At 50.9% G+C, this 26,312-nt stretch overlaps 1 protein-coding gene across 7 annotated transcripts in view; it reads left to right on the forward strand.

Annotated features, from left to right (window-relative positions):
- Nucleotides 1-26,312, forward strand: part of ACACB (acetyl-CoA carboxylase beta) — a 109,575-nt gene that overhangs the window by 42,143 nt on the left and 41,120 nt on the right. For all 7 annotated transcript variants that reach the window (XM_086681911.1, XM_086681916.1, XM_086681915.1 and 4 more), the window contains 15 exons: nt 463-672; nt 968-1,138; nt 3,645-3,806; nt 5,182-5,345; nt 7,074-7,224; nt 7,322-7,425; nt 8,677-8,758; nt 11,122-11,267; nt 12,435-12,585; nt 14,583-14,717; nt 16,038-16,184; nt 17,497-17,685; nt 19,573-19,673; nt 22,085-22,173; nt 22,253-22,377. In XM_086681911.1, the coding sequence (XP_086538037.1) occupies nt 463-672; nt 968-1,138; nt 3,645-3,806; nt 5,182-5,345; nt 7,074-7,224; nt 7,322-7,425; nt 8,677-8,758; nt 11,122-11,267; nt 12,435-12,585; nt 14,583-14,717; nt 16,038-16,184; nt 17,497-17,685; nt 19,573-19,673; nt 22,085-22,173; nt 22,253-22,377 (2,127 nt within the window). The remainder of the gene's footprint in view (nt 1-462; nt 673-967; nt 1,139-3,644; nt 3,807-5,181; nt 5,346-7,073; nt 7,225-7,321; nt 7,426-8,676; nt 8,759-11,121; nt 11,268-12,434; nt 12,586-14,582; nt 14,718-16,037; nt 16,185-17,496; nt 17,686-19,572; nt 19,674-22,084; nt 22,174-22,252; nt 22,378-26,312) is intronic.

Here is a 26,312-nt window from a genome sequence, read left to right on the forward strand (position 1 = left end):
TTTCTGGACGATTGGCTTTAAGCCATCAAAAGAATGAAGTGAGAGAGTACTATTTAAGAAGGAGGAAAAGAAAGTTGCAGGGTAGCATGTTTCGGTCCTATTTTTATCCCAAGAACATTCCGTGTGCCGTGTGTGTTCCTGAGTGTGCCCCCGGCTCTCACCAGCACATTGACTTAACCAGTTAACTCTTAACCACAGTCACTCTTAGCACATTAAACTCTAACGCGCACCCAGATCTTAACAGCACATTATCTTCAGGAGATGGGGTTGTGGGGAAATTGCCCTTGTTCCATTATAGACTTTTGACAATATCGGACTTAAAACATCAAGGAGAAGGGCATGTCTGTGAGAGAGGTAAAACAAAGCTAAGAGATCAGCAAAATCGTGGACGTATCTTCAGAGAACTTCGCGCTCCAGCCCTGGTCCCTCGGGGAAGAGTGAGCCACTCTGCTGTCCCCCCAGGTGCAGAGTGAGATCCCGGGCTCCCCGATCTTTCTCATGAAGCTGGCCCAGCACGCCCGGCACCTGGAGGTCCAGATCCTCGCCGACCAGTACGGGAACGCCGTGTCTCTCTTCGGGCGTGACTGCTCCATCCAGCGGCGGCATCAGAAGATCATCGAGGAGGCACCGGCCACCATCGCCACACCGGCTGTGTTCGAGTTCATGGAGCAGGTGAGCTCTGCAGAGCTGAGGGGGGGGGGTGGTGGCGCGGGGCGGACAGCCGCAGGGAGAGCCGTCTCCACCCAGCCAGCAAAAGCGCCCTACAGTTCGCGTTGCCAGAGCGGGGTGGGCGCCCGTGAAGACACGGTCGGCGGGGTGAAAGCCATAGTAGGGAGTGTGATCCCTGAGGTCCCAAAGGAGCTCCCACACAGCAGGTCCTCGGCATTTGGTGCGGGGAGCTTATAAGCCACCGTTGAGACGGTCCACGAAAACCGCCGGAAACCCTTCGGTGTCCGTTTCTGTGCAGTGTGCCGTCCGCCTGGCCAAGACCGTGGGCTACGTGAGCGCGGGGACGGTGGAATACCTCTACAGCCAGGATGGCAGCTTCCACTTTCTGGAGCTGAATCCCCGCCTGCAGGTGGAGCACCCGTGCACGGAAATGATCGCCGACGTCAACCTGCCGGCCGCCCAGCTACAGGCGAGGAAATGGGCTCCAGGCCCTGGGGTTGCTTCCGCCTGGGGTGGGGGCCCTGTCCGGCTCATATCAGCCCTTCCCGACTCTGTCTTGACTGGCCGTCCCAGGGGAGTGACTGGTTTGTTGCGGGAGTAGCACTGAGATCCACACAGGCTGAGAAGCTTCTGAGAAGTGGCTCGTCCCCTTTGTCTGGCTATAGACCTCTTTGAGAAACGGGCAGAAGCCTGTTGAACTTCTCCCTGGGAAAAAACTATTTTATACAGTTCCAGGGCATTTGCGGACCCCCTGTACCCGTTCATAGTCCCTCCCAGAGGAGTGTGTCTCAGCCTTTTTTTTTTTTTTAACTTTTTAAAAAAGTTTATTTATTTTTGAGAGAGAGAGCACGAAAGGGCCAGAGAGAGAAGGAGAGGGAGAGGGAGAGAGAGAGAATCCCAAGCAGGCTCTGCACCGTGAGCGTGGGGCCCATCGTGGGGCTCAAACTCACAAACCGCGAGATCATGATCTGAGCCAAAATCGGACGCTTAACTGACTGAGCCGCCCAGGTGCCCCTCAGCCTTTTTTTTTTCATTACAGCTCCCTTCAGGAGTCTTTGTAGATACTTTTCCCCCTAATTCCTCTCCTTATGAAATTTTAACATCACAGATATACCTGTTTTTACTATAGATACATCCACATCTTACACATACAAAGAGTAAGATTATTTCATCCCCAGGAGCAAATATTTGCCCCCTTGGGGGGCAGTATCACCCCCCGTCGAGAACTTGTGACCCACAGTTAGGAACTCCTGCACCAGTGGGAACTCGAATTTGTAAAATATGTGTGTCTTTCCTTGCTTCCTCCCTCCACCAGCATTTTTATTGTTTTTCTATTTTGTGGGGTTTTGTTTTTTTTAGTTTGGAAAATTTCAGGAATGTTGCAAGGATAGTGCAATTAACACCCACCCTCTACCCCTCAGTCCACCATTGTTAGTCTCTGCCAGGTTTGTGTTGTATTTGTGTGTCTGTTTAATTTTTTTTCAGCTTAACTTTTTTTTTAATGCTTTATTTACCTTTGAGAGAGAGAGAGAGAGAGAGAGAGAGAGAGAGAGACACAGAATCCGAAGCAGGCTCCAGGCTCCGAGCTGTCAGCGCAGAGCCCGACGCGGGGCTCGAACCCACGAACTGTGAGATCATGACCTGAGCTGAAGTTGGTTAAGCAACCAATTGACCCACCCAGGCGCCCCGCAGCCTATGTTTTGAGTGATGCTTTGACTTGAACCTTCATGGCACTTTGCCTCTAAATCCTCGAGTCAAAGGAACTCCCGAGAATAAGATCATTCTAAAAAAAAAAAGATCATTCTGGCACAACACCACCATAAAATGATGACGCTTGGTAAAGCACTGATGTCACCACACGTCTATCTAAAATTAAGAAGTATAAAATTAAAAAATTGATAAAATTTAGGGGCTCTTGAGTGGCTCAGCCAGGAGATCATCGACTCTTGATCTCAGGGTCATGAGTTCAAGCCCAGCATTGGGCGTGGAGCCTACTTAACAACAAATTTATACAATCTAATACCATTAAGAGTTTCCCCTCTGTTCCAGTAATCTCTTTTTATGGCTATTTTTTTGCTTATTTAAAAAACCCAGGATCCATTCCCGGACCTCACATTCTGTTTCACCGCCACAACTTTTGAGTCTCTCCTCTGTCCTCAGACATACTTTTTTGTTCTCCATGTTGGTGTTTGAGAAGAGTTCAGGCAGAACGCCCCTCGGTGTGGATTTGTCTGATGGCTTCTTCCTGGTGGAAAAGTCCCGTAAGGGTTTTGGCAGCTTACCACCTAGGCGGGCGTTGGGCCCTTCTTAGTGCATCTCATCAGAAAGACCCAGGAGGTTAAATTTGTGTCTTATACTCATTCTGCAGGCCCAGGTTCCTCTGAGTCCTTTTAAAACCTTTAACTTGGGGCCCCTGGGTGGCTCAGTCAGTTAAGCGGCTGACTTCGGCTCAGGGCGTGATCTCACGGTTCATGAGTTCCAGCCCCGGGTCAGGCTCTCTGCTGTCAGCACAGAGCACACTTTGGATCCTCTGTCCCCTCCCTCTCCGTCACCCTCCCCCCACCCCTGCTGGCTCTTGCTCTCTCTCTCAGAACGGATAAATAAAAACTTTAAAAGTAGTAAAACTTTTAAGTCTGCAGCCGGCCACCGTTGTATCTCCCCTTGCACGGATGGCACCCGGAGTCTATAACTTTTATTTGACGCATGGGTGTTGTGGTGGCATGAGGTGGCTTTACGAAAGTGGCTGCTTTTTCTCGGGGGACGCTGTTTGTTCCCTGGGGGCGGAGTCAAGCCTCTTGCCTTTTTCTTGCTTTGCTTCTCCCGCCACCGCAGCCACAGTGTTGCACGCTCAGGACGTGCTCGGTATCCCTGAAATCGTTCCCTGCGCCTCTTCCTCCGTGGCAGTGCACTCGGTGTTTGGGGGCCGGGGTTCCGGTGGGGCTGAGGCTCACGGGGCGTGGATCTCTTCCTTTCAGATCGCCATGGGGGTGCCGTTGCACCGGCTGAAGGATATCCGGCTTCTGTACGGAGAGTCACCATGGGGGGTGACACCCATTTCATTTGAAACGCCTTCTAACCCTCCGCTCGCCCGAGGCCATGTCATCGCGGCCAGAATCACCAGCGAGAACCCAGATGAGGCAAGTTGGGAGGTTCCCCACCCCGCGTCTGCCGTCTCCAGTCTCCCAGTGTGGGACACATCCCAGACGTTAGCCTTGGATGAGACGCCCAGGCTTCCCAGGCTACAGACAGGCGTGGGGAGGCGCACGGTTTGATCGGGGGTGAGCCCTTCATGCGTCTCATTGGTCACTTACATGACGGTTACCCCACCGGGCATTGTTGCCCTGCACTACAGCTCAACGGGTTGAGGTAGGGTTTTGTGCCTGGGACCTGCTGAGGCCGTGGCCGGGCCCCATTGTTGGACTCGAAAGGCCACATCCATCTTGGGGATGAGCAGCCAGGTTTAGAACCCGGGGCCTTGGTTTTCTGGCCCCACGTACTCTCTGCTACAACATAAATGGAGTCTGATCCCCCGTGAGGAGTTCCTTTGCGACTTGTTCTTCCGTGCGCCTTAAAAATCGGCCAGCTGGCATCTGTCCCACTTGACGTAGTTGCTCACGGTTGATTGTCACATCATCTCCATAATTTACCACAGCCTGACTGTTCCATGATTACACTCAAGAAACTTGGGGTAAGAGGTTTGTGTCCCCCCACCCCCCTTTTAATGAAAGGATTGTAAGGTGTGGTAGCTCTATTCATTTGGCATCTTGGGCTGCAAACGACCGACTCTGGTGGTGGTTAAGGAAAATGGGAGGTTTTCAGGGGGATGATGCCTGGGAGGGCGGAGAACCAGGTGTGGAAACAGCTCAGGCACCTGAAACTCTCCAGCTCTCACCTCCAGGTACCTGTGCCCAAACGGATGCCTCCATTATGCGCGTCAGAAGCCCTGATCACAGCAAGCCAGGGTCCATGTCCCCTCCCCCCTTACCAAAATTATTTTCAGGGGGATGGGATGGGCCATCCCCTACCCCCCCCCCCCCATAAGTGTATTCGGTGTGTGTTAGCGTTAGATTTCTTTATCTGCTGGAATTTTCATAATCCAGAGTTCAAAAGCTTTTTATTACTGACAATGTCAAGCTGATAAAATCAGAATGTATTTTCATTCCACTCCATCATGAGCAACGTTCACCCATATCGTATCTGTACCTCCTCTGCGCGCACCCCCCCCCCCCCCCGCCCCAGCCCATCCAACTGGGTTATTTATTTTTATAGTTTTTTTTTAAAGTAGAGATTACCTGCGTGCACTGACCTTCGGACGTAGGTACGCCCAAGGGTAGATACACCCACACCCGCAGTGGGAGATATCAATGTTCTGTTGATGACGCTAAGCTTTTGGTTGTGATGGGTGTTCTTGGGTTTTCCTAGGATTTAATTCTGATGCACATTTGGCCGGAGTGACGATTTTTTTTTTGTTTTTTTTTCTTCTCCATTTTGCTTTTTCTGCCCGGGCTCCAGGGGTTTAAGCCAAGCTCCGGAACGGTTCAGGAACTGAATTTCCGCAGCAACAAGAATGTGTGGGGTTATTTCAGCGTGGCTGCTACTGGCGGCTTACATGAATTTGCGGATTCCCAGTTCGGGCACTGCTTCTCCTGGGGAGAGAACCGGGAAGAGGCCATTTCGTCAGTATCTCCCTCCTTCCCTCCTTTCTTCGGGAAACTAAAAGTTAGCCTGTGGCTTCAGATGCAGCGGCACCAGGAGATAAAGGAGGCGAATCACCGAGCAGACCCTGTGTCAAATACCCTTTGCTAAAATCCAAGAGCGAAGTCTGCCCTCTTCCTGTGTCCGAGATCTGTAAAGGCCAGGGAGCTCACCAAGGGCATTTTGGTCTTGGGATCATTACAGGTCGCATATAAAAGGTGCCAAGTACTATAGCTTTAAAAAAAAAAAAAAAAGATGTGTGTGGGACTTCTTTAGATACAAACCTTTTAAGTAGGTCCTGGAGAAACTCCCCTTGACAAAGGGGCTCCCGAATCCCGAAATACCCACATCTTATAATTTCTCCTGCCTTGCCCCGAGCGCAGAGAGGTAAAAACCAGCTCACGTTGTGATTAAACCTTCTCGTGTGGATGAATAACTGTCCTTGAGAGTGAAAAGTCCCGAAGACATTGCAGTCATTCTGTCTCAAAGACATTAAAATCAGGGTGCCTGGCTGGCTCAGTGGGCGTGGCATGTGACTCTTGATCTCAATGTTGTTAAGTTTGAGCCCCACGTTGGGTGTAAAATTGAAGGGGGAGGAGGAAGGCCAGCCATCCCAGCCCATGCCGATGCAAACGGCCTGTGGCTTGCGTGTCCCATGCTGTGAATGACCAGTATCCATTTCAACAGAATTCAGAGGGAAGAATTTCAGCATTTCTTATGGCCGCCAGAGTCCGGTGCGGGGCGGGGGAGGCGGGAATCAAGGGTGCCAGTTCCCCCAGGACTGAGGCTTTCCTAGGATTTGGGATTTCTCACTGCTACAATTGGGCGTGTCCTGAGCAAATTGGAACAAGTGGGTCACCCTTGAGCCCGGTAGCTTGTCTCGTACATGCAGATTCCGGTGCCACAGCTGACCTTCCGTAGACTATTGACGCCCTCATTTGATCTTAGTGCATCTTGTGTATTTTCTCTCCCCCCCGAACTGGGCTTGTGATTTGCCCCTTTGCTCCACCTGCTGAATGCACGCTGGGACACCAATGTCAGATATCAAAGCTCCCTCCCGGGAAGAGAATTGTTCTAATCCCACCTCTTTCTCTGGTGCCCAACACTCTCCCTGTGATTTCATAGGGAGTAGGGGTGTCAGCCCTTTGGACTGGAGCCCTGTTTGGGGGAAGGCCACCCCTCTGGGAGATGGGAGGTGGTGACCAACCAAGCACGGGTGGATGGGTGACCGCCACCCCCTCAGTGGAGGGACAGCATTGGCCGTCCGTAGGCCCACCCCGTGCATACCCAGCAAAGCAGCTGCCCTGGGTGCTGGGGATTTGAATAGGGTTGGCCGGAGAGAGGCAGAGCTACTGGCCGTGGTTAATAATCATTACCATCACGGTAATTAATCCTGTTGGTAGCAGCTGACCTTTTTTATCAGTGACTGTGTGCTCTCTATGGATTGTCTCACTTTAATCCTCAAGCACCCGTTGGAAGTCAGAGTTATCTCCCCATTTTCCAGATGAGGAAACTGAGGCCCAGAGCGGTTAAGCCACTTGCCCAAGATTGCCTGACCAGTAAATGCTGGAGCCGAGATTGACACCTGGGCCATTGGACTCAGGCCCCCCTCTCTCAACTGTGTTACTCTGGCTCTCTGAGAAGCACGCAGGAACTCTGTTGGCCGGTATATTAATTTGGAAAACAATCAATGTGCCTTTCCCCTCAAGGAACATGGTGGTGGCTTTGAAGGAGCTGTCCATCCGGGGCGACTTCAGGACCACCGTGGAGTATCTCATTAACCTGCTGGAGACCGAGCGTTTCCAGAACAATGACATCGACACAGGGTGGTTGGATCACCTCATCGCTGAGAAAGTGCAGGTGGGGGGGCTGCATGCTTCTCCCCTCGGGGTCGTGGAGCCCCCGGCTCCTCGTGGGCTCGGTCACCACCGACACTGAAGCGTGGAGTCTTTCCTAGGCTGAGAAGCCAGATATCATGCTTGGGGTGGTGTGTGGAGCCTTGAACGTGGCCGATGTGATGTTCAGAACCTGCATGACGGATTTCCTACACTCGCTGGAAAGGTAGGGCATGATGGTAATTCTTTTCCCCCTGTGGGATGCGCGTTAGTGGTGAGGAAGGTGATGACCAGCCCCCAGGCAGTTAGGGAATCCCTCCTCCTTGCTTGCCTCTGAAATTCCTCGCCTGAACTGAGTCTGCCCTGGAGGAGAGTCGCTGGGGATGGGATCCTCAAGGCAGCAGACAGAGGGGTGCTTATTCATGCTGACTTGTGCAAGCGACGTCATAATACTTGAGTTCAGAAAGAAGGTGGATTTGAGAAGCAAAGCAGGGTATAGGTCACCTCTACAAATGTTCTTTCCGGTCCCTCGCCCGAATCAGACGGTGACTAGTGAAATGGAAGGGGCCAGGTCGCTCACTGTTAGCATGGGCCAGGATTTCGCAGCTTCAGCACCCTTGATGTTTTGAGTTCTTTTTTTTTTTTTTTTTTTTTTTAATGTTTGTTTATTTTTTGAGAGAGAGAGAGACAGAGTGTGTGCCACGGAGGGGCAGAGAGTGAGGGAGACGCAGAATCTGAAGCAGGCTCCAGGCTCCAAGCTGCTGGCACAGAGCCCGATCCGGGGCTCAAACTCATAAACCGTGAGATCATGACCTGAGCTGAAGTCGGATGCTCGACTGACTGAGCCGCCCAGGCGCCCCTGAGCTGATTCAGTTTTTACTGCGGATTCATTTTTTATTGCAAGGGCTGTCCTATGCACTGTGGGAAGTTAGCAGCATCCCTGGCCCTCTATCCCCAGTGTCCTCCCACCCCCTCACAACGCCAGAAGTCATGACAATCAAAGACATCTCTAGACATTGCCAAATGTCCTAGAGTAGAGGCTGGAGTCACCCCTCGTGGAGAAACATTGTGATAGGCAAATGAAACTACAAAAAAAAAAATTTAAAAAGAGAATAGATTTTAGCGCTTGGTTATCATGCTTTCGAACAGTAATAGAATCTCAGTGCGTGCACCCAGTTTCTTTCATAAGCAGGCGGCAGGATTCCCACATGGGGAGTTTTTCCAAGAACAAGCATTATGAATTTTGCTTCCTGGGAAGCCCTCTGGAAATTTCTCATCCTTGAGTAAGTGCTGTTTCCTTAAGTTCTGAGGAATGTCAGTTTCCTTGCCTTTTCATCAGTTTTAGCTTTTTTAGTACAGCCAGGTGGGTTGATGCTTAGGCAAGGCAAAGAGCTGAGTGATTGGTTTGAGTCCAGAGGACGGCTGCAGAGTTCTCGTTCATTCCCCCAGCCGACCGTGAGTCTGTCTTCTCTTTCAGGGGCCAGGTCCTTCCTGCCGCTTCTCTGCTGAACATCGTGGATGTGGAATTAATTTATGATGGTGTTAAGTACATTGTCAAGGTGAAGGCCCCGGGTTTCTCGGATGTCTCCAACACTCTGGAGGCTGGTGGGAGTTTTTATTTCTGCAGTGAGCCATGCCCGGAGTGGACTTGCTCATGCTTGGGTCCCGGGACGCCCCAGGCAGTCCTGTGATCTTGAAACCTAAGCCCTTTGGGTTTCAGAATGCACAGACTTGAGCGATAGGCACAAGGTACGACGGAGCATGTGTTAGCGTCCTGGGGCCGCAGTAACAAAGTACTGTAAGCTGGTGGTTTCAGACAACAGAAAGGTTATGTCTCGCACTCCGGAGGCCAGAGTCTAAAATCCAGGTGTCCACTGGGCCCTGTTTCTCTGAAGTCTCCAGGAAAGAATCTGCTTCATGCTTTCCTAGCTTCTGATGGTTGTGGGTGGTCCTTGGTATTCCCCGGTCTACAGACTGTCACCCTGGTCTATGCCCCTGGCTTCATATGACCGCCTTGCATGTGGGTATGTGTTCACAGTGTCTTCCTTCTGCACTGGGTCTCTTCTCAGAAAATCACCAGTCAGATCGCATTTAGGGCCCACCCTCCTCCGGTAGGACCTCTTTCAAGTAATTACACCTGCAAAGACACTATTTCCAAATAAGGTTCACATTCTGAGGTGCCAGGAAGGACATGAATTTGGGGGGATGATACCCAGTCCAGTACAGAGCATGAGCAGGACCTGTGCTGAGCTGGCATAGTGTGTGGGTCCCTTTCCACAGGGCTGGTGAGGCCAGCTCTGCACCGAAGGTCAATGTGTGGCTTTCTAATCTCTCCCTGGCCCACCTTCAGGGCTTTCCTGAAGGTTACTCGGGGTGGCTGTCCCTTCGGAAGTATCTGGTTACCCTTGCTGGGGCACCAGAGGTCAATTCAGCAGAGACTATCAGGGAGTCTCTGAGATGTGCAGTCACAGGGTCAGGCCCTCGTTCTGAGTCGGGGTGACCTGCAGGGCCAAAGTGTCCCCAAGAAGCTAAGGCGGCCTTTAGGGAGGGAAAGGATAACCGAACTTGAGTCAACTTTTGAGGCAGAATATTTATTTTCTGTTATCTTATCTTTAAGATCACTGAGCACTTTACGCTTCCAACTTTGGGGTTTTTCAGGTTTAGTTCAGCCAAACGAGCGTGTTATCCGTGCGGGCGTGCTTATAAAACCACTTTTTACCCCTCCATGCTGCTTGGCTATTCTGGGGGCCCTGGTTCCCCCAGTGTGATTTTTAAATATGGCACATGCTTATTGCATAAAAGTCAAAAGTTTCAAACAAGCACAAAACATCAAAAGAGCAAGCCCTTCAGGTGCTGACTCCGGAAGGCGATGATCCCTATTAACGTCGTAGCAAATCTCTTCAAAATTCTTTTCCCCTTGGGCATCGATTTTGCACATTGAGATCATGGTGCAAATACTGTTTTACTGCTTTGATATTATTACGGCATGATGTTTTCCCCTGTTAGTAACAAGGCTTCTTATATCAGGTTGTTGTCTCTAATGCTGTCCAGTAGAACTTTCCGTAGGAAGGCAAATGTTCTGTATCTGTGCTGTCCAGTATGGGGCCACCTGTATCTACTGAGTGCCGAGGAACTAAATTTTCCTTTTTTTTTTTTTAAGTGAAATTAATTTACATGTAAATAGCCAGCCTAGCCAGGGGCGGCCATGTTGGACAGTGCTGGTCTAGAGTGTTCCGTTGCAAGGTCGTTAGATGGCTAGTTTCTCAGTCTTCCTGTTGCCACGAATAGTGTTGCAATAGACATTCCTATACTTCTTAATACCTTTTGTGTCCACATGAATATTTTACGGGTCAAGGGCTCTTTAGGGTGTTTCGTGCTCTGAGAGAGAGCACTCACGTCGAACCGAGGGCTAGTATGTCCGGTTGAAGTACAGAGCTGAGGTCAGGTCCTGGCCACCTGTGCCTTTCTCGAGCGTCCCAAATGTCCGGTGTGCCCCCGGGCAGAGCCGGGTCTGAGGAGGACAGAGTCCTGGTCACTGCTGGAGTCTCCAGGACTGCCTCGCTCCCGGCGAGACCCCCACCGCATCTCTTTGCTACTCAGGGTGGCCCTGCTTGATGGGGCTGATGCTTGAAGACAGGAATCGGAAGGGCAAGCGATTGGTGGGGATGTGGCCAGGCTGGAACTCCGCCTGTAGCCAGTGGCCATCAGGCCACCCAGGGGACAAGTGTGGCACACTGACGCAGGCCCTCTGCAGCTCCAGCAGCGGCTCCCTGGGGGCGAATGAGGGCCGAGACTGAAGAGATTGCAAACGTCCACCGTGGCACTCCCACTGTGGACGCTAGCCCTTGCTCGTGGCGCCCTGGCACCCAGGGACAAGCGGGCCTCCTGAATTCGGGCAGGGACACTGAGCCTGTCCCTACAGGTGGCCCGGCAATCTCTGACCACGTTCGTCCTGATCATGAACGGCTGTCACATCGAGATCGACGCCCACCGGCTGAATGACGGCGGGTTACTGCTGTCCTACAATGGCAACAGCTATACCACCTACATGAAAGAAGAGGTTGACAGGTACATGGCGGGGTACACAGAGCCGCGGGTTGAAAATACAAAGCCAGCTGTGTGCAGCCCAAGAGTCTTCGATAAAGTACCGTTTCCAGTAAATTCTGGGGCCCGTGGAGAGGTTAATCTCTTGGCTGGAAATCCACCAACTGGCAGACATTTGGGGGGAGGCTCCCAGGATGCCCGTTTCTAGTGACATAGTGGGGTTCAGAGCCGGATGGGATGCGACTCCCAGCTCCGTGGCCTGCGAGGCGTGCGACAGTGTGTCAGCTGCCCCTTGTCTGAGCTGCGGTGCCCACACCGGGCTGAGCGCAGGCTTGGAGGAGAAGCAGCCGTCCAGTTAGGGCAACGGCTCCTCGTACCAGGCACGGAGCTAGGTGCTGGGATGAGACCGTGGTCACGACCCATGGAGCCTGTTGGCGGATGTGACACATTAAACAAGCAGAAGTGGCAGGAAAGGTCTCTGTGCACGTGAGTGGGTGAAATACAGCAAGGAGACCCAGGAAGCACGTAGCAGGGCGGGCATCACGAGATAGACCCAAAGACCCTCCTATTCCAATGCAGCTGACCACACTGAGCTCATACAGTGAAATGCGGACCAGCCCTGACGAGCAGGCAGTACAGACCCCCTCTCCCGCTCCAGCCGAGGGGAATCAGGCCCAGTGCCTGCGAAAGCTCCGCTTAGAGAGTTGTCTCCCTTCCCAACCTTCGAAGTTTTGGAAGAAGGCAGACTGGATTCGCCCCAGCCAGAGCACTATTTTATTACCTCTTTTTCAGCCATGTTCTGTCTGCCAGGAATGTTCAAGGTTATTATAGGCTCCCCCCGGGGGCATACTCTCCCCAGTTCGGTTATAAGGCGAAGACTTACCATTGGTAACTATGTATCGAATAATATTGATTGCGTTCTCTGTGCCTGTTAGAATTCTATCAGTAAAAGGGACTTGTTTTCAGCCAGAAAAGGGTCACACCTTTTGCTCACCCGCTTCATTCCCAGTTGTCTCTGCCGTAACCGTCAAAGGCTAGCATTTGGGAAAGTTGGAATCCAACAGACCACGTGCAGGGTCATGCTCATGGCTGCCTCTAGGGAGGGGGAGATACCGTCCAAAGCCTGACTTGGGCATGCGGGGTGGATGGTCCTCCCCATCTACCCGCCTGCCCGCCCCTTCTCCCTCCCAGTTACCGTGTTACCATTGGCAACAAGACCTGTGTGTTTGAGAAGGAGAACGATCCCACGGTCCTGAGGTCCCCTTCGGCCGGGAAGCTAATACAGTACACGGTGGAGGACGGGGGCCACGTCGAGGCTGGGAGCAGCTACGCGGAGATGGAGGTGAGCACAGAGCCCGCCCCTGGGGTGAGGCTGCAGCCGGGTCTCCCCTCCCCCCACTCCCCAAGGGAGGACCATCCGCCATCATCCAGTCTACACCTCTCCCCTGGGCTGCCACCTGCTGACCTCCTCAGAGAGCCAGTATGTGGGGTTCGGCCCAAATTCTCTCCAGTGTTCAAAGGGAAAACCTCCAAAATGTACACTCTGCAGGAACGCGTGAGAACTGATTTTTTTTTTTAAGCTTATTTTTACTTATTTTGAGAGAAGGACAGGAGAACAAGTGAGAGAGGGACAGAGAAGAAAGGGAGAGAGAGAATCCCAAGCAGGTTCCACGCTGCCAGCACAGAGCCCGATGCGGGGCTCAAACTCACGAACTGTGAGCTCATGACCTGATCTGAAGTCAAGAGTCAGACGTCTAACTGACTATGCCACCCAGGTGCCCCAAGAACTGATTAATAATAATGACGGTGATGACTTAACAAGCCGTAGGCCAACACTTATAAAGTGCTTGCCTGTGGCAGGTGCTACCGTGGGCATTTTACGTGTCTTTAATTACCTTCTGTAATCTTTCCGGCAACAGTCATAGGAGATGGGCACAGAGAGGATTCCCACATGACACATGAAGAAACGGGCCCAGGCAGGCCGAGGAACTCACTCAAGGTCACACAGAGCTAGCTAGGGTTCACACCTGGCCTCCATGCCACGCTGCCACGGTAAATAATACGATGATGGCAGTGAAAATGCGGCGGCTGTAGGAGGTGGTCCTTGCTGACCTCCCGCCATGTGCCAGGCTCCTCGAGTAATCCTGGTTACTCAAGAGGCCTGTGAGGCGTGGCTGTCTTCCATTTTATGGTTGAGGAGAGTGAGGCTCAGAGAGGGCAAGGCACCTGGTAGAGGTCACGGAGCGATGGGTGGGGTGCTGGGCTCCAGCCCAGGTCTGTCTTGGGCGCCCAGGCTGTGAGCTGCTGACCTAAAGGGTCACAGTGCCGGCTGCCTGCAGCCCACGCCATGGTGGCAAAACTCGTCGTGTCTGTGTTGGCAGACCGTCAGGCCAGTCAAAGGGGCTGGTGACTGTGCTGGGAGCCCTTTCTTCTTGCCACCGAGTGTTCCCCAGAGGGTCTTCTCACTGCCCTTAAGAAAGGAGCCGGTCACTAGGGGCGCCTGGGTGGCTCAGTCGGTTAAGCGTCCGACTTCAGCTCAGGTCACGATCTCGCGGTCCGTGAGTTCGAGCCCCGCGTCGGGCTCTGGGCTGATGGCTCAGAGCCTGGGGCCTGTTTCGGATTTTGTGTCTCCCTCTCTCTCTGCCCCTCCCCCGTTCATGCTCTGTCTCTCTCTGTCTCAAAAATAAATAAAACGTTAAAAAAAAAAAAAAAAGAAAGGAGCTGGTCATGTTTTCGGAATATGTCTGTTAATCCCCCCCCCCCACATAAAAATGATTTAACTGTATTTCTAAGAGAGAGGCTTTACATCACAAATAAAGATCAGTTTCTGGGGCACCCGGGTGGCTCAGTCGATTAAGCGTCCAACCCTTGATTTTGGCTCAGGTCATGATCTCATAGTTGGTGGGTTTGAGCCCCGCATCGGGTTTTGCGCTGGCACTGTGGAGCCTGCTTGGGATTCTCTCTCTCTCTCTCTCTCTGTCTCTCTCTCTCTCTCAAAAGTAAGTAGATAAACTTAAAAGAAAAAAAAAAAGAAAAAAGAAATAAAAAAAAAAAAAGCAGTTTCCATGCCTGTAAAGTGGGTACAATAAACACCTGCCTTCCCAGCTGCCTTTGCAGACGGAGATAATTCATGAACAGCACCGAGCCTAGCACACAACAGGCTTCTGGCAAGTACCAGTTCCCTCCATCCTTTACACATGAACTCTGCTCAGGGAGTCGTTCTACTTAAATGACCAAGGACCTGCTCCAGAAAACCGGTTCTGGGGGACTCTAGCTGTCACACACGCACACACAGCCAGTCCTGGCGGGCTCATCTCGTCTCTTCCTTCTGCAAAACAGGTGATGAAGATGATCATGACCCTGAACGTGCAGGAAAGCGGCCGGGTGAAGTACATCAAGCGCGCGGGGGCCGTGCTGGAAGCAGGCTGTGTGGTGGCCAAGCTGGAGCTCGATGACCCTTCCAAAGTGCGCCCGGTATGTGGCACCCCGGCACAGCCGCCCTGGCTGGCGCTGCCCGGTGAGGGAGCCGAGCTGGCTTAAGACTCCTGACTCTTGTCCCGCCCCTGTGGGCCCCCGGCAGCGGCATGACGGGCACAGAAGCCTGCCTGCCTCTGCTCCTGCCCCTCCCATCAGCTCCGCATCTGGCTCGGGGTCAAACTCAGGTTCTTCCTACAAGACCCCAACTGAGTTGTGCCCCACTGGCTTTTTCTCCCCCCCCCCACTGTCTTCTCTGGCTTCACCCACTTTTCTTCTCCCCCTCATTTAATCGAACACGCCAGGATCTTCCACTTAGAACCTGCCCCCTTTGCCCAGAAGAACCTTCCCCCAGATGTTTTCAGTGCTTACCCTCTTACCTCTTGTAGACATTTATTCAAGCGTCATGCCTGAACCCCCACCCCCGCCCCCCCGCAGTGAGGCCTTTCTGGACCACCTTTTAAAAATGTTTAATAGATTTTTTTAGTTTTATATTCACAGAAAATTTTGGCAAGATAGTACGGAGAGTTTCTATATACCTTGCACCCAGCGTTCCTCTTACCGTCTTATATTAGTGTCGCTCAGCTCCGTAAGTGCAGGAAGAGGGACTGCCCTTGGCCCCCGCTGTGGGGGCCCAGCTGGAGAACCAGCCCCAGACTATGCAGAAGAAACCCTCTGGTTAATCTCAAAGGACAAGAGGAGCCCACAGGGGTGGGGCAGCGGAAGGGGCAGGAAGCTGAGGGTTCCAGGCCAGCAGAACAGCACGTCCCAAACCTCCTGGGCCCCGGGGCTGCACGAAGTAGGCATTCAGTGGACATTTGTAGACTGAATGACTAAATGAATGGGCGTGTGAGGTCAGGGTGAACCCTTGGGGGGAGCTTTTTGTTTTTTGGTTCTCCAAGGCTAAATGTTTGTGATTTACAAACAGCTGGGACATTGGCATGAGAGTTTCGTTCAGTTTTCATCCGGCTAGGTGTTTATGTCTGGGATTGGATAAAGACTGAAAATAAATAGGGAAAATAGATAGCCGTGATTAGAAAGCAAAGTGAAACAAAAGAACCTAATCTCCTCCAGAATCACCGGGGGCACCTGACAACACGGCATTTGCGATGGGGGAGATTTGGGAAGCCAGCATCAGGGTGTGAATGTAGCAATTGTGACTTTCCAGTACGATGTCTTCTGGGTTTTTTCGTTGTTTTTCCCTCAGGCTTCATCCTAATTATATTGCGTATTGGTAGATCTGCCTCACCCCTCGTTTTTATCTTGTCTCCCTCAGGAGGCAGGTGTCCTTGACCTCTGGTTCTTGCTGTGTCTCATCAGGCCGAGCCATTCACAGGAGAGCTCCCTTCCCAGCAAACTCTGCCCATCATCGGAGAGAAACTACACCAGGTTTTCCACAACGTCCTGGAAAACCTGACCAACGTCATGAATGGCTACTGCCTGCCAGAGCCTATTTTTAGCACAAAGGTAGGTCATGTGCGAAGGATAGGTATGTAGTCTGCACGCGTGTGCAGGTCTGTGAAGAGCCACGAGGGCTTAAACCATCAGATCCGAGGTCTTTACCGAAGTAGGGAATGGAAAAACGGCTAGTCCTCCGTTTTTACAAAGGACCTCTTCTCAGGAACTTCCTCACTTCGATTGTAAACACGGGTGTACGTTTCTCTTTGCTTCCATACTGTTGCGAAAACTGTATTGCTTTTTTGTGGTTCAGTTCGTTGCATCCCGGAGAGTGTTCAAGCTGTGCGTGAGGAAAGGAGTCCACGTGGGTCCCCTCTTAGAGAGCAAGGAAGGCGCTTTGGTCAGAGACACGCTCTGTTCGTTGTTCATCGTTCCAGGGGCCCGTTGGCCTACTTACTCTGTAGAGAAATGAGTTTTCACACTTGCAGGCTTCTGCGCAAGACCCACGATGCTAAATTCATCATCACTAGTAATAACACCTTCTATCTCTTAGTGGTGGTGACTGTGCAGTGGTATTTATGGCCAGTATGATATTATTTCCACCTTACAGGTAAGGAAACTGGGACACGGAGAGGCTAAGAAACTTGTCCCGTTTCATCCGTGAAAAAGATCGGGTTGGATTTGAACACGGACCATCTGTCTTCAGGGTCTGTGCTCTTAACTCCCGTGCTGTGTTGTCTACTCGTGATCGCCACGACGGCCACACTTCTTTAGCCTTTGCACTTGCCAGCGTGTGCGTTCTTTCAGTTTTAAACCGCCCAACCCCTGTGGTGGCAGCACTCTTACCCTTCTCACTCAGAGACTGTCAACATTTCGGCTGCTGGGACCCCTGGAAGCAGCCTCGTGTCGCTGTTAAGCATCTCGGGAGCTTGATGGCCCCAGTTTGCTTCTCACTAGCTGGGTGGCTTTGGATAACTCAGTCAGCCTCTCTGTTTCAGGTTTCTCAACTATAAAATGGGAATAATGGTTATCCCTACTTTGTAGGGTTATTTCTGAGGATCCGGTGGGAAGGTACAGATAAAAGTTTCAGCGCGGTGCCTGGCGCTGAGCAAGCGTCCTCGGATGTGAGCTCTTCGTGTGGCCTTGTGCAATATCCTCACGCCAGGCTGGCGGCTGCATGGAGAGGGGAGTGCAGGGAAACCGAGTATTCCCCTTGTGGTCAGGGGGCCGTTCCGCTCGGGACTGTTCTAGAGGCTGCTGCGTCTAGCTCTTGGGCTCCTCGAGTACAGGACCTGGGTGGTGCGTGTCGGCTGCCTCGTGGAGGGTGGTGTTGCCCAAGGACCCGCAGGGCCTCAGGCTGACGCCGTGGTCCCCGCTTCAGCTGAAGGAGTGGGTGCAGAAACTCATGACGACCCTGCGGCACCCGTCCCTGCCGCTGCTGGAGCTGCAGGAGATCATGACCAGCGTGTCGGGCCGCATCCCCGCCCCCGTGGAGAAGTCGGTCCGCAGGGTGATGGCTCAGTATGCCAGCAACATCACCTCGGTGCTGTGCCAGTTCCCCAGCCAGCAGGTACGTGCCCCCCACCCGGCCCCACCAGGGGACCCCCGGGCGCCACTCGGTCACCAACTCAACTCCCGGTCACCGTGGCCTCTGATCGAGCACGCATGGTGTTGGGGGCTGAGAGTTTCCTTTTGAGCCCTTCTCTGCAGGACCCCGCCATTTTCTCCAGAGCAACAACTGTTTAGATGAACACAGGGGGCCTCGCTCTATAGAACTCAGATTCAGAATAGGAGTGAGCGGTTGCTACAAATCCAGGGAGCATTTTCCACACCCGACCTGGCTGAAAGAGAGGCAGCTGTGGGTTTTTCTTGCAAGACGGTAGCTTTGACCTTCTTCCTCTGGTGTCTGTAAGGCGATCATCTTGGGGCTAGATGTGTATATATTTTTACATAATGGGAAAGCCTTCCAGGGTCGTATAAAATATCTCTAATAATACTATGTTGGCCTGATTTTTTTTTTTTTTTTTTTGCTTTTATCACGCATTTTAAAGGCAATTTGCTTTTGGAAGAACCTGCCCGTGTCTCGTTAGAAGGGATTCATACTGTCACTGTTCCCCCACCCACATGTTCGTGATTTGGGGAGCTAGGGGTCAGCCACTCCAGAGGTTGGAATAGATCCCACCAAAAGGGATCTAATATGGATTTTACACTGGAACAGGCTGAGTGAAAGACACCAAAGATCACCTGTTGCATGATTCCATAGAAAAGGCAAATCCCTGGAGACAGAAAGTGGATTAGGGGTTGCCAGGGGCTGGGGGAGGGGGATCTAGACATTTTTAAATGCTTATCGGGTTGCTTTCTGGGATGATGAAAATGCTCTCAAATTAGATAGTGGCAGATGGTTGCACAACTTTGAATGGACTGAGAAATGCTGAATTAGGTGCATACTTTCAAGGCGGGGGAGAGAGGCGCCCGGTGGCTCATTCGGTTAAGCGTCCGACTTCAGCTCAGGTCATGATCTTGTGGTTCGTGAGTTTGAGCCCCACGCCGAGCTCTGTGCTGACAGCTCAGAGCCTGGAGCCTGCTTTGGATTCTGTGTCTCCCTCTCTCTCTCTGCCCCTCCCCTGCTCGTGCTCTGTCTCTCAAAAATAAATAAATGTTAAAAAAATAAAAAGAAAATGAATGGGAGACATACCGTGGTATGTGAATGATATCTCGACTGAAAAATAACCAAAACACAACTCTAAAGAACCCCAGTTGAGAAAAGTATGCATTTGGACCTTTTAGGAATTTGTGGTTAGTGTAGATTTTTTCATTAAAAACAATTTTTGTTGCCAAAAGCAGTATGCTAATACCCATAAATCTAGTTATAAAAACAAGACCCCCCCCCCAGCACCTTCATTTTCCCTGGGGTTGAAAATTCCCTTCCCTTTTCCCAGACCACTCATATTTGTGGAGAAGAATAATACACGTGTCTTTATGGGATTGTTGTCATTTCTAAGCTCTTGAATTCCTCCAGCCATGTGTTGGGAGGGACAAACAGCTGGTGGCCAGAGAGCTTTGGAGCTGAAATTTTTGATTTTTAAAAATGTTTTTTAATGTTTATTCACTTTTGAGACAGAGAGGGAGAGAGGGAGGGAGGGAGGGAGGGAGGGTGAGCAGGGGAGGGACAGAGAGAGAGAGGGAGACACAGAATCCGAAGCAGGCTCCAGGCTCCGAGCTGTCAGTACAGAGCCCGACGTGGGGCTCGAACCCACGAACCGTGAGATCATGACCTGAGCTGAAGTCGGACGCTCAACTGACTGAGCCACGCAGGTGACCCAAGAAATTTTCGATTTTTGAATGAGCCTTGAATGGGTCCTCCATGGAATCCCACGGTGGGTCCTTCTGGTGACTTCTGGAGGTGACCGGATCGTATGGTGATGAGTGGTCAGACCTATCCTGTCTGCCCTTCTAGATAGCCACTATCCTGGACTGCCACGCGGCCACCCTGCAGCGGAAGGCTGACCGGGAGGTGTTCTTCATGAACACCCAGAGCATCGTGCAGCTGGTCCAGAGGTGAGTCCCGGGCCCCCCATGGGGTGTGGTTGTCACCACATGAACGTGGCACTCTGGGGCTCTCTGAAGCTAAGACCCAGCCCATGGGGTTACCTATCCCTAACCCTAGAAACTCAAAGCAAGACCCTTTTCTCCTGTGATCTCAGTTCACCAAGTTGTAAAATAGGACTCAAGACCCTTCACGCACAGTAAGTCATCCTGAGTTACAAGTGGATTAAGTTTTGTAAAGGGCTGATGACACATGGTGCATACTTAGGATAGCTTTGACTATATGACAGTGGGAATACAGTGGTTCTGCTGGCTTTATAAAGGGATATACGGATTATTGTTGTCGTTTTGAAATCATTGCAGAGGAGAGATGATGAAGATTTTTTCGGCTATGTTTTGTTTTGAATGTTTATTTATTTTTGAGAGAGAGAGAGAGAGAGCACGCACGAGCAGGGGAGGGGCAGAGAGAGAGGGAGACACAGAATCCGAAGCGGGCTCCAGGCTCCGAGCTGTCAGCACAGAGCCCGATACGGGGCTCGAACTCACAAACCATGAGAACATGACGTGAGCTGAAGTCAGATGCTTAACTGACTGAGCCGCACAGGTGCCCCAAGAATTTGTATTTTGAGGAGCTATTGAGCAGCAAGAACTATTCTAATGACAGGAAGAATGGCCCTGTTGTGTGAAAACTGTGTCGCAGGAAAGCTTTGCATGTAAGGACAGAATCCAAATGTTTTTAAACCGGAGGAGATTAAGTCTGTGCCCATTTACCACCTGCTGGAAACCACTGGAGGCACAGAGAGGTAGGACCCTGGGAGGCTGCCCCTCTCTTCAGGGAGCTCTTCGGCTCATGGGGACTCGGACTGCTCATAGAGGATCGACCTGACAAAGGGTATCTTTGGATCCCCCACAAGAAGAGAGTTTCACAGCCAAGCGCTAGGAGGGGAGACCCTCCCCCAGAACACTTTGACCGCTAACTTTAAACCCACCCTTTCGCTTCAGAGAAACACCTAGAAGAAAATGAACAAATGTTAAGTTAGCTAAATTCCCTAGCAGGTTTTTCTGTGTTTTATAAAAATAAATAGCAAAGCTCTTTTTTTTTTTTAAATTTTATTTATTTATTTAGGTAATCTCTACACCCAACATGGGGCTCACAACCCCGAGATCCAGAGTCATATGCTGTACCAGCTGAGTCAGCCAGGCACCCCTCAAAGCTCTGTTATATATATATATATATATATATATATATATATATATATATATATATATATATATTTATTTTTTTTATTACATTTGATTAAAAAAAAAGGAAGGAAGAGAAAGAAAGAAAGAAAGAAAGAAAGAAAGAAAGAAAGAAAGAAAGAAAAGAAAGAAAAGAAAGAAAGAAAAAGAAAAGAAAGGAAAATGGGGCCCCTGGGTGGCTCAGTCGGTTCAGTTCAGGTCATGATCTCATGGGTCTTGAGTTCAAGCCCCGTGTCGGGCTTTGTGCTGACAGCTTGGAGCCTGAGCCTGCTTTGGATTCTGTGTCTCCACCTCTCTCTCTCTCTCTCTCTGCCCCTCCCCGCTGGCACTCTCTCTCTCTCTCAAAAATAAACATCCAAAAAAAAAAAAAATCACATTTGAATAAGTGCATGTTTTGGGTTCTTTCTTTTGTTGTCATTTAAGTGACCCTGGGGTTAAACTGGTCTCAACGCCCTTAAAACTCAGTGTCGCGTCTCTTAAGGAATTCTGTTCCCTATGTGCAGAAATGATTTAGAAGAGAAAATGTTTTAGGGAACATCCAGGTTAAAATTTGGTTTTTCAAAGAGAAGTGAGGGGTGCCTGGATGTCTCATTTGGTTAAAGTGTCTAACCCTTGATCTCGGCTCAGGTCATGATCTCATGGTTTGTAGGTTCGAGCCCTGTGTTGGGCTCTGTGCAGAGTCTGCTTGGGATTCTCTCTCTCTCCTCTCTCTCCCCCTTTCCTGCTCTCTTTCTCTCAAAAATAAACAGACATTTTAAAAAATAATAAAAGGGAAGTGAAATTTACATAAGGATCTATCGATCAATGTCTCTCAAGTTTCATTTACTTATTTTTCAAGCTGCCTTTATGCCTATGGTGGTCAGTCATTTTGGTTGTCAACTGTGCATGCAAGGCTGACCCTGTCCCTTCTCTCTGGGGATGGGCAGGTGCCATCCAAAGGCTCAGGCTTGGACTCTGGCTTGGGGTCAGAACTTGGGCAAGTCACTGCTGTCTTTGGCCTGCAGAGTCAGTGCAAATGAGCCGACTCCCACGTCCCTCCCCGGCTTGAGGACTGGGGAGTGCAGCCTCCAGATACTTTATTACCGTTTTCCCCTTTTGGAAGTCCCAATAGCCCCGGCTGTAGACCCAGGCACTCTAGGAAGTAGGGCTGACGGCTCAAGCAGCCTCCCCTGCCTCCCCAGGTACCGCAGCGGGACCCGCGGCTACATGAAGGCAGTGGTGTTGGATCTCCTGAGAAGATATTTACGCGTGGAACACCATTTCCAACAAGGCAAGTGTCGCCGCCAGCGCTGGTGACAAGCCCACAGGGTGGGAGGGCCCTGAGCCTCACCCCTGTTGTCTCCCTCTAGCTCACTACGACAAGTGTGTGATCAACCTCAGGGAGCAGCTGAAGCCAAACATGTCCCAGGTGCTGGACTGCATCTTTTCCCACGCGCAGGTGGCCAAGAAGAACCAGCTGGTGATCATGTTGATCGTAAGCAGGACGGGGCACCCTGTACCCACAGTGGGAATAGCTCAGGGTCCATAGACATTCTGGAAAGGGCCGGGGTAGAAATATTTTAGCTTTTGCTGGCCGTGCAGCCTCTGTCCTGACCTTGTGCAACGTCAAGGCCTGCAAATGGACACGGCTGTGTCCCAATAAGACTTTGTTTATAAAACCACGCGGCGCGGGTGGGATGCAGCCGCCCCTGGGTGCAATCGCGACTGACACTCACAGAGCGCCTCCTATGTGCCGGGCACTCCTCACGTGCTTTTCAAAAACCGGCTCGTTGACTTGAGCAAGCCCGGAAGGTGCGTACTGTGCTCACTCCCGCTCTGGCAGAGCACAAGGAGGTGAAGTCACTTTGCCAAGGGCACACAGCTGCTAAATGCAGAGCTGGGATTGGAACCCAGAGCCTGCCCCCCGCCCCCCGGAGTCATGAGTTATTAGGGGCTATTGGATTCTGAGTCTGGTAGGACTTTGGGTTTGCCTTCTTGGAGAAGCACGGAATTTCTTCGTTCTTATTTCTCTTCCTACCAGATGGTAATTAGCATCCTTTATAGTTTGCAGTCTCTTCCCTTGATATGGTCTCTGACCCGACTCACTTGGAAAATGCAGGGTCAGCAGATACTAGGAGATCTGGACTTGGTTTTAGCAAGAAGGCGCCGACAGATTTTTTTTTTCTTTTTTGTAAAGACAGTAAATGTTTTGGTCTTAAGAACCATGCAGCCCGTGTTGCAACAGTTCAGTTCTGCTGTTGTAGCGTGAAAGAAGCCATGGTCAGTATATAAGTGAATGTATAAACTTTATTTGTGGGGCACCTGGGTAGCGCAGTCCATTAAGTGTCTGACTTCGGCTCAGGTCATGATCTCACCATTTGTGGGGTCGAGCTCCGCATCGGGTTCTGTGCTGACAGCTCAGAGCCTGGAGCCTGCTTCGGATTCTGTGTCTCCCTCTCTCTATTTGCCCCTCCCCTGCTCACGCTGTCTCTCTCTCTCTCTCTCTTTTTCTCTCTCTGTTTCTCTCTCTCTCAAAAATAAATAACCGTTAAAACAAATTTTTAAAAACCCACTTTATTTGCAAAAAAAGGGGGTTGGCCAAATTTGGGCCTGGGCTTATAGGATAGTTAACACCCTAGCAAGATGGTTTCAGAAATACTGATCTTTTTGTAAAGAATCATTTTGAAATCTCCTAGTGTGGCATGAGGATCTCTTAATCCTAGCTGCACATGAGAACCTCCTGGGGTAGGTGTAGGGGGACTTTTAAAAAATACAGACACCCTGGCCTCACCCCTGGTCAGTTAAATCCGGCTTTCTGGGGATGTGGCCCAGGCATCAGTACTTTCTGAAAGCTTTCCCCGGTGCGAAACTTCCTCGTGGGCTGCGTATTATATAATATCAGTTTAATGTTTAATTTCTTGGATGTTTCAATGGTTCTTTCGTTAGCTAGGAGATCTTTTTTCTCAAGGAGGTACATTTTTTTTTTTGAACGTTTATTTATTTTGCAGGGAGGAGGGCAGAGAGAGAGGGAGAGAGAGAATCCCAAGCAGGGTCTGCATTATCAGGAGAGCCTGATGCAGGGCTCACACTCATGAACTGTGAGATCGTGACCTGAGCTGTAGTCCGATGCCCACCTGACTGAGCCACCCAGGCGCCCCACAAGGAGGTGTATTCTTACCGGGAGGGATCATGGGGTCTGTAACTGACTTTCACAAACGAAAGCGTGTGTGTGCACACACGTGTATGCATGCTAGAGAAAAAGCAGGTGTGGCCATACGGTCAAAGTTGAGCAGCCGGTGGAACTGGATCATCATTATCGGGGTTTTCCATATACCGATCCTCATTTCTTGTGTAGTTTTGGCAATTCTTCCAAATTATGTTTGGAGGGAGAGCTTCCCAGTGTGCGGCCCATAAGTACAGGATTGGGAACTTAGGCCCGAAGGTCTGCCTGTCACGTGTTACCATCTCCTCGCCATTCGGAAGCCAGGGGTGAAAGCTCTGCATTATTCCGCTGTTTGCTACTGTCTGTGCACATACTGACTCTCTTCTGGGCATGAAAGAGCAAGGGGCGCCTGGGTGGCTCAGTCGGTTAAGCGTCGACTTCAGCCAGGTCACGATCTCGCGGTCCGTGAGTTCGAGCCCCGCGTCGGGCTCTGGGCTGACCGCTCGGAGCCTGGAGCCTGTTTCCGATTCTGTGTCTCCCTCTCTCTCTGCCCCTCCCCCGTTCATGCTCTGTCTCTCTCTGTCTCAAAAATAAATAAACGTTGGAAAAAAAAAAAAGTAAAAAAAAAAAAAAAAAAAAAAAGAGCTAAACATTATGGACGTCAGAGGACAGTCTTGGTGGGGTGGCCCCCGGAGCAGAGAGCTAGGACACTTGCTCTCGGGGGCTTCTCAGTGACGGCGGCTGTAGATGTACCAGCTTGGTGGGGGGATGTGTGAGATCCATTATTCTTTTGGCTCTCTTGGTTCTATTTATTGAAAATGTTTGCAAAGTTTCTACGTGATTTAGAGTTAATATTTTAGCACTGCACTGTAGAAACTGTAAAGAATGGAGGGAGGTATTTTATACTCCCTAGAGAAACCACCTAAAAATATTTATTGAAAGTGGTGAGTTCTTTGCATTTGATGGTGCCTAGGACACTTTCTGAAAGGACTTGTTAACTGCATGATTACTTTGAAATGAAAGTTTCTGAGTCTTTAAGGGGCCTTCATGTCTTTCTTTCTTTTTTTTTTTTTTTAAAGTTTATATTTTGAGAGAGAGAGAGAAAGAGCACACCAACAGGGGAGGAGCAGAAAGAGGGAAACAGGATCCGAAGCAGACTCCGCACTGACAGCAGGGAGCCCAACACGGGGCTCGATCTCACGAACCGTGAGATCATGACCTGAGCCAAAGTCTGACGCTCAACCAACCACGGGGACTTGGTTGCTAAAACAGATCACTTACGGGGAGGGAGAGAAGGTTAAGAATAATCTCCTGTGCAGTTTCTTCAGCACGTGTGTTTGTGTCCAAGTGTGAAATGTTAATGCGTTAGAAACGTGCTGATCGTTCTGATCGTAGAAACAGAGCAGGCTCATTCTAATTAGGGAGATGCAGAGGCAGGAGTAGAAGAAAGGACCCATGGCCCCACCATCTGGTGATTTCTTGGAAAGCAGCCTGGGCTGCAGCAGGGGTGGGGGCGAGTTGCTGGGGCGTTGAGAGTCCCAGCAGTCAGTGATTTGCCTTCTGAGGGTGTTTAGGGAACATCCGTTCTGAGCCATTCCTAAGCCCTTCTTGTGTTCCGGGCATAAGGAGGAGATGTCCAGAGCAGGTGCATGCAGCCCTGGTCTCTAGCAAGCAGGTCCCTCATTCAGAAGCAGGAGGAGGGATGCACGTGGAATGATCACCCCTCTTCTTCTTCTGCAACTCAGATCCTCCTTCCTGCTGGAAGCTGCCCTTGACCCCCCCCACACCCTGAATGCTCCCCGTGGGGACTCGCAGAGGGCGGCTTACCACACCGTCGCTAGAGCATCCCATGTGAACCTTACTTTTTGTTTGTACCGGGCTCCATTTCCCCTCGTCCCTCTTGTCTGCACCTGTGAACCCCTTAAGTCAGGCAGCAATGTAGAGAGGAAAGTGAAGCCTCGGGGACAGAAGAGACCTGGCTTCAGATTGGCCCTGAGCCTCACTTTCCCCATCTGTAAAATGGGCATCGTAATGTAACTCCTCAGAGGGTTGGGAGAATCTGGGGAAATGAACGTAAAGGGTCTAGTTGCTCGCCTGGGACACATTAAATGCCTGATAATGGCCGCCTATTAATGGTGCTGTAGGTAGAGACTTGGTTGTATTTTTCATGTTAGCAGGTGTGGAGGGCATGTCAGGGGTGAATGGGGGGCACATGGCGGACAGTGGTCAAGGGTATGATTATCAGGCTCTGCCGGGGATGTGCAGAG

The sequence above is a fragment of the Puma concolor genome, chromosome D3, assembly GCF_028749965.1.
Source record: "Puma concolor isolate L17-30 chromosome D3, mPumCon1.1.hap2, whole genome shotgun sequence".
In the NCBI taxonomy this organism is placed as follows: domain Eukaryota; kingdom Metazoa; phylum Chordata; class Mammalia; order Carnivora; family Felidae; genus Puma; species Puma concolor.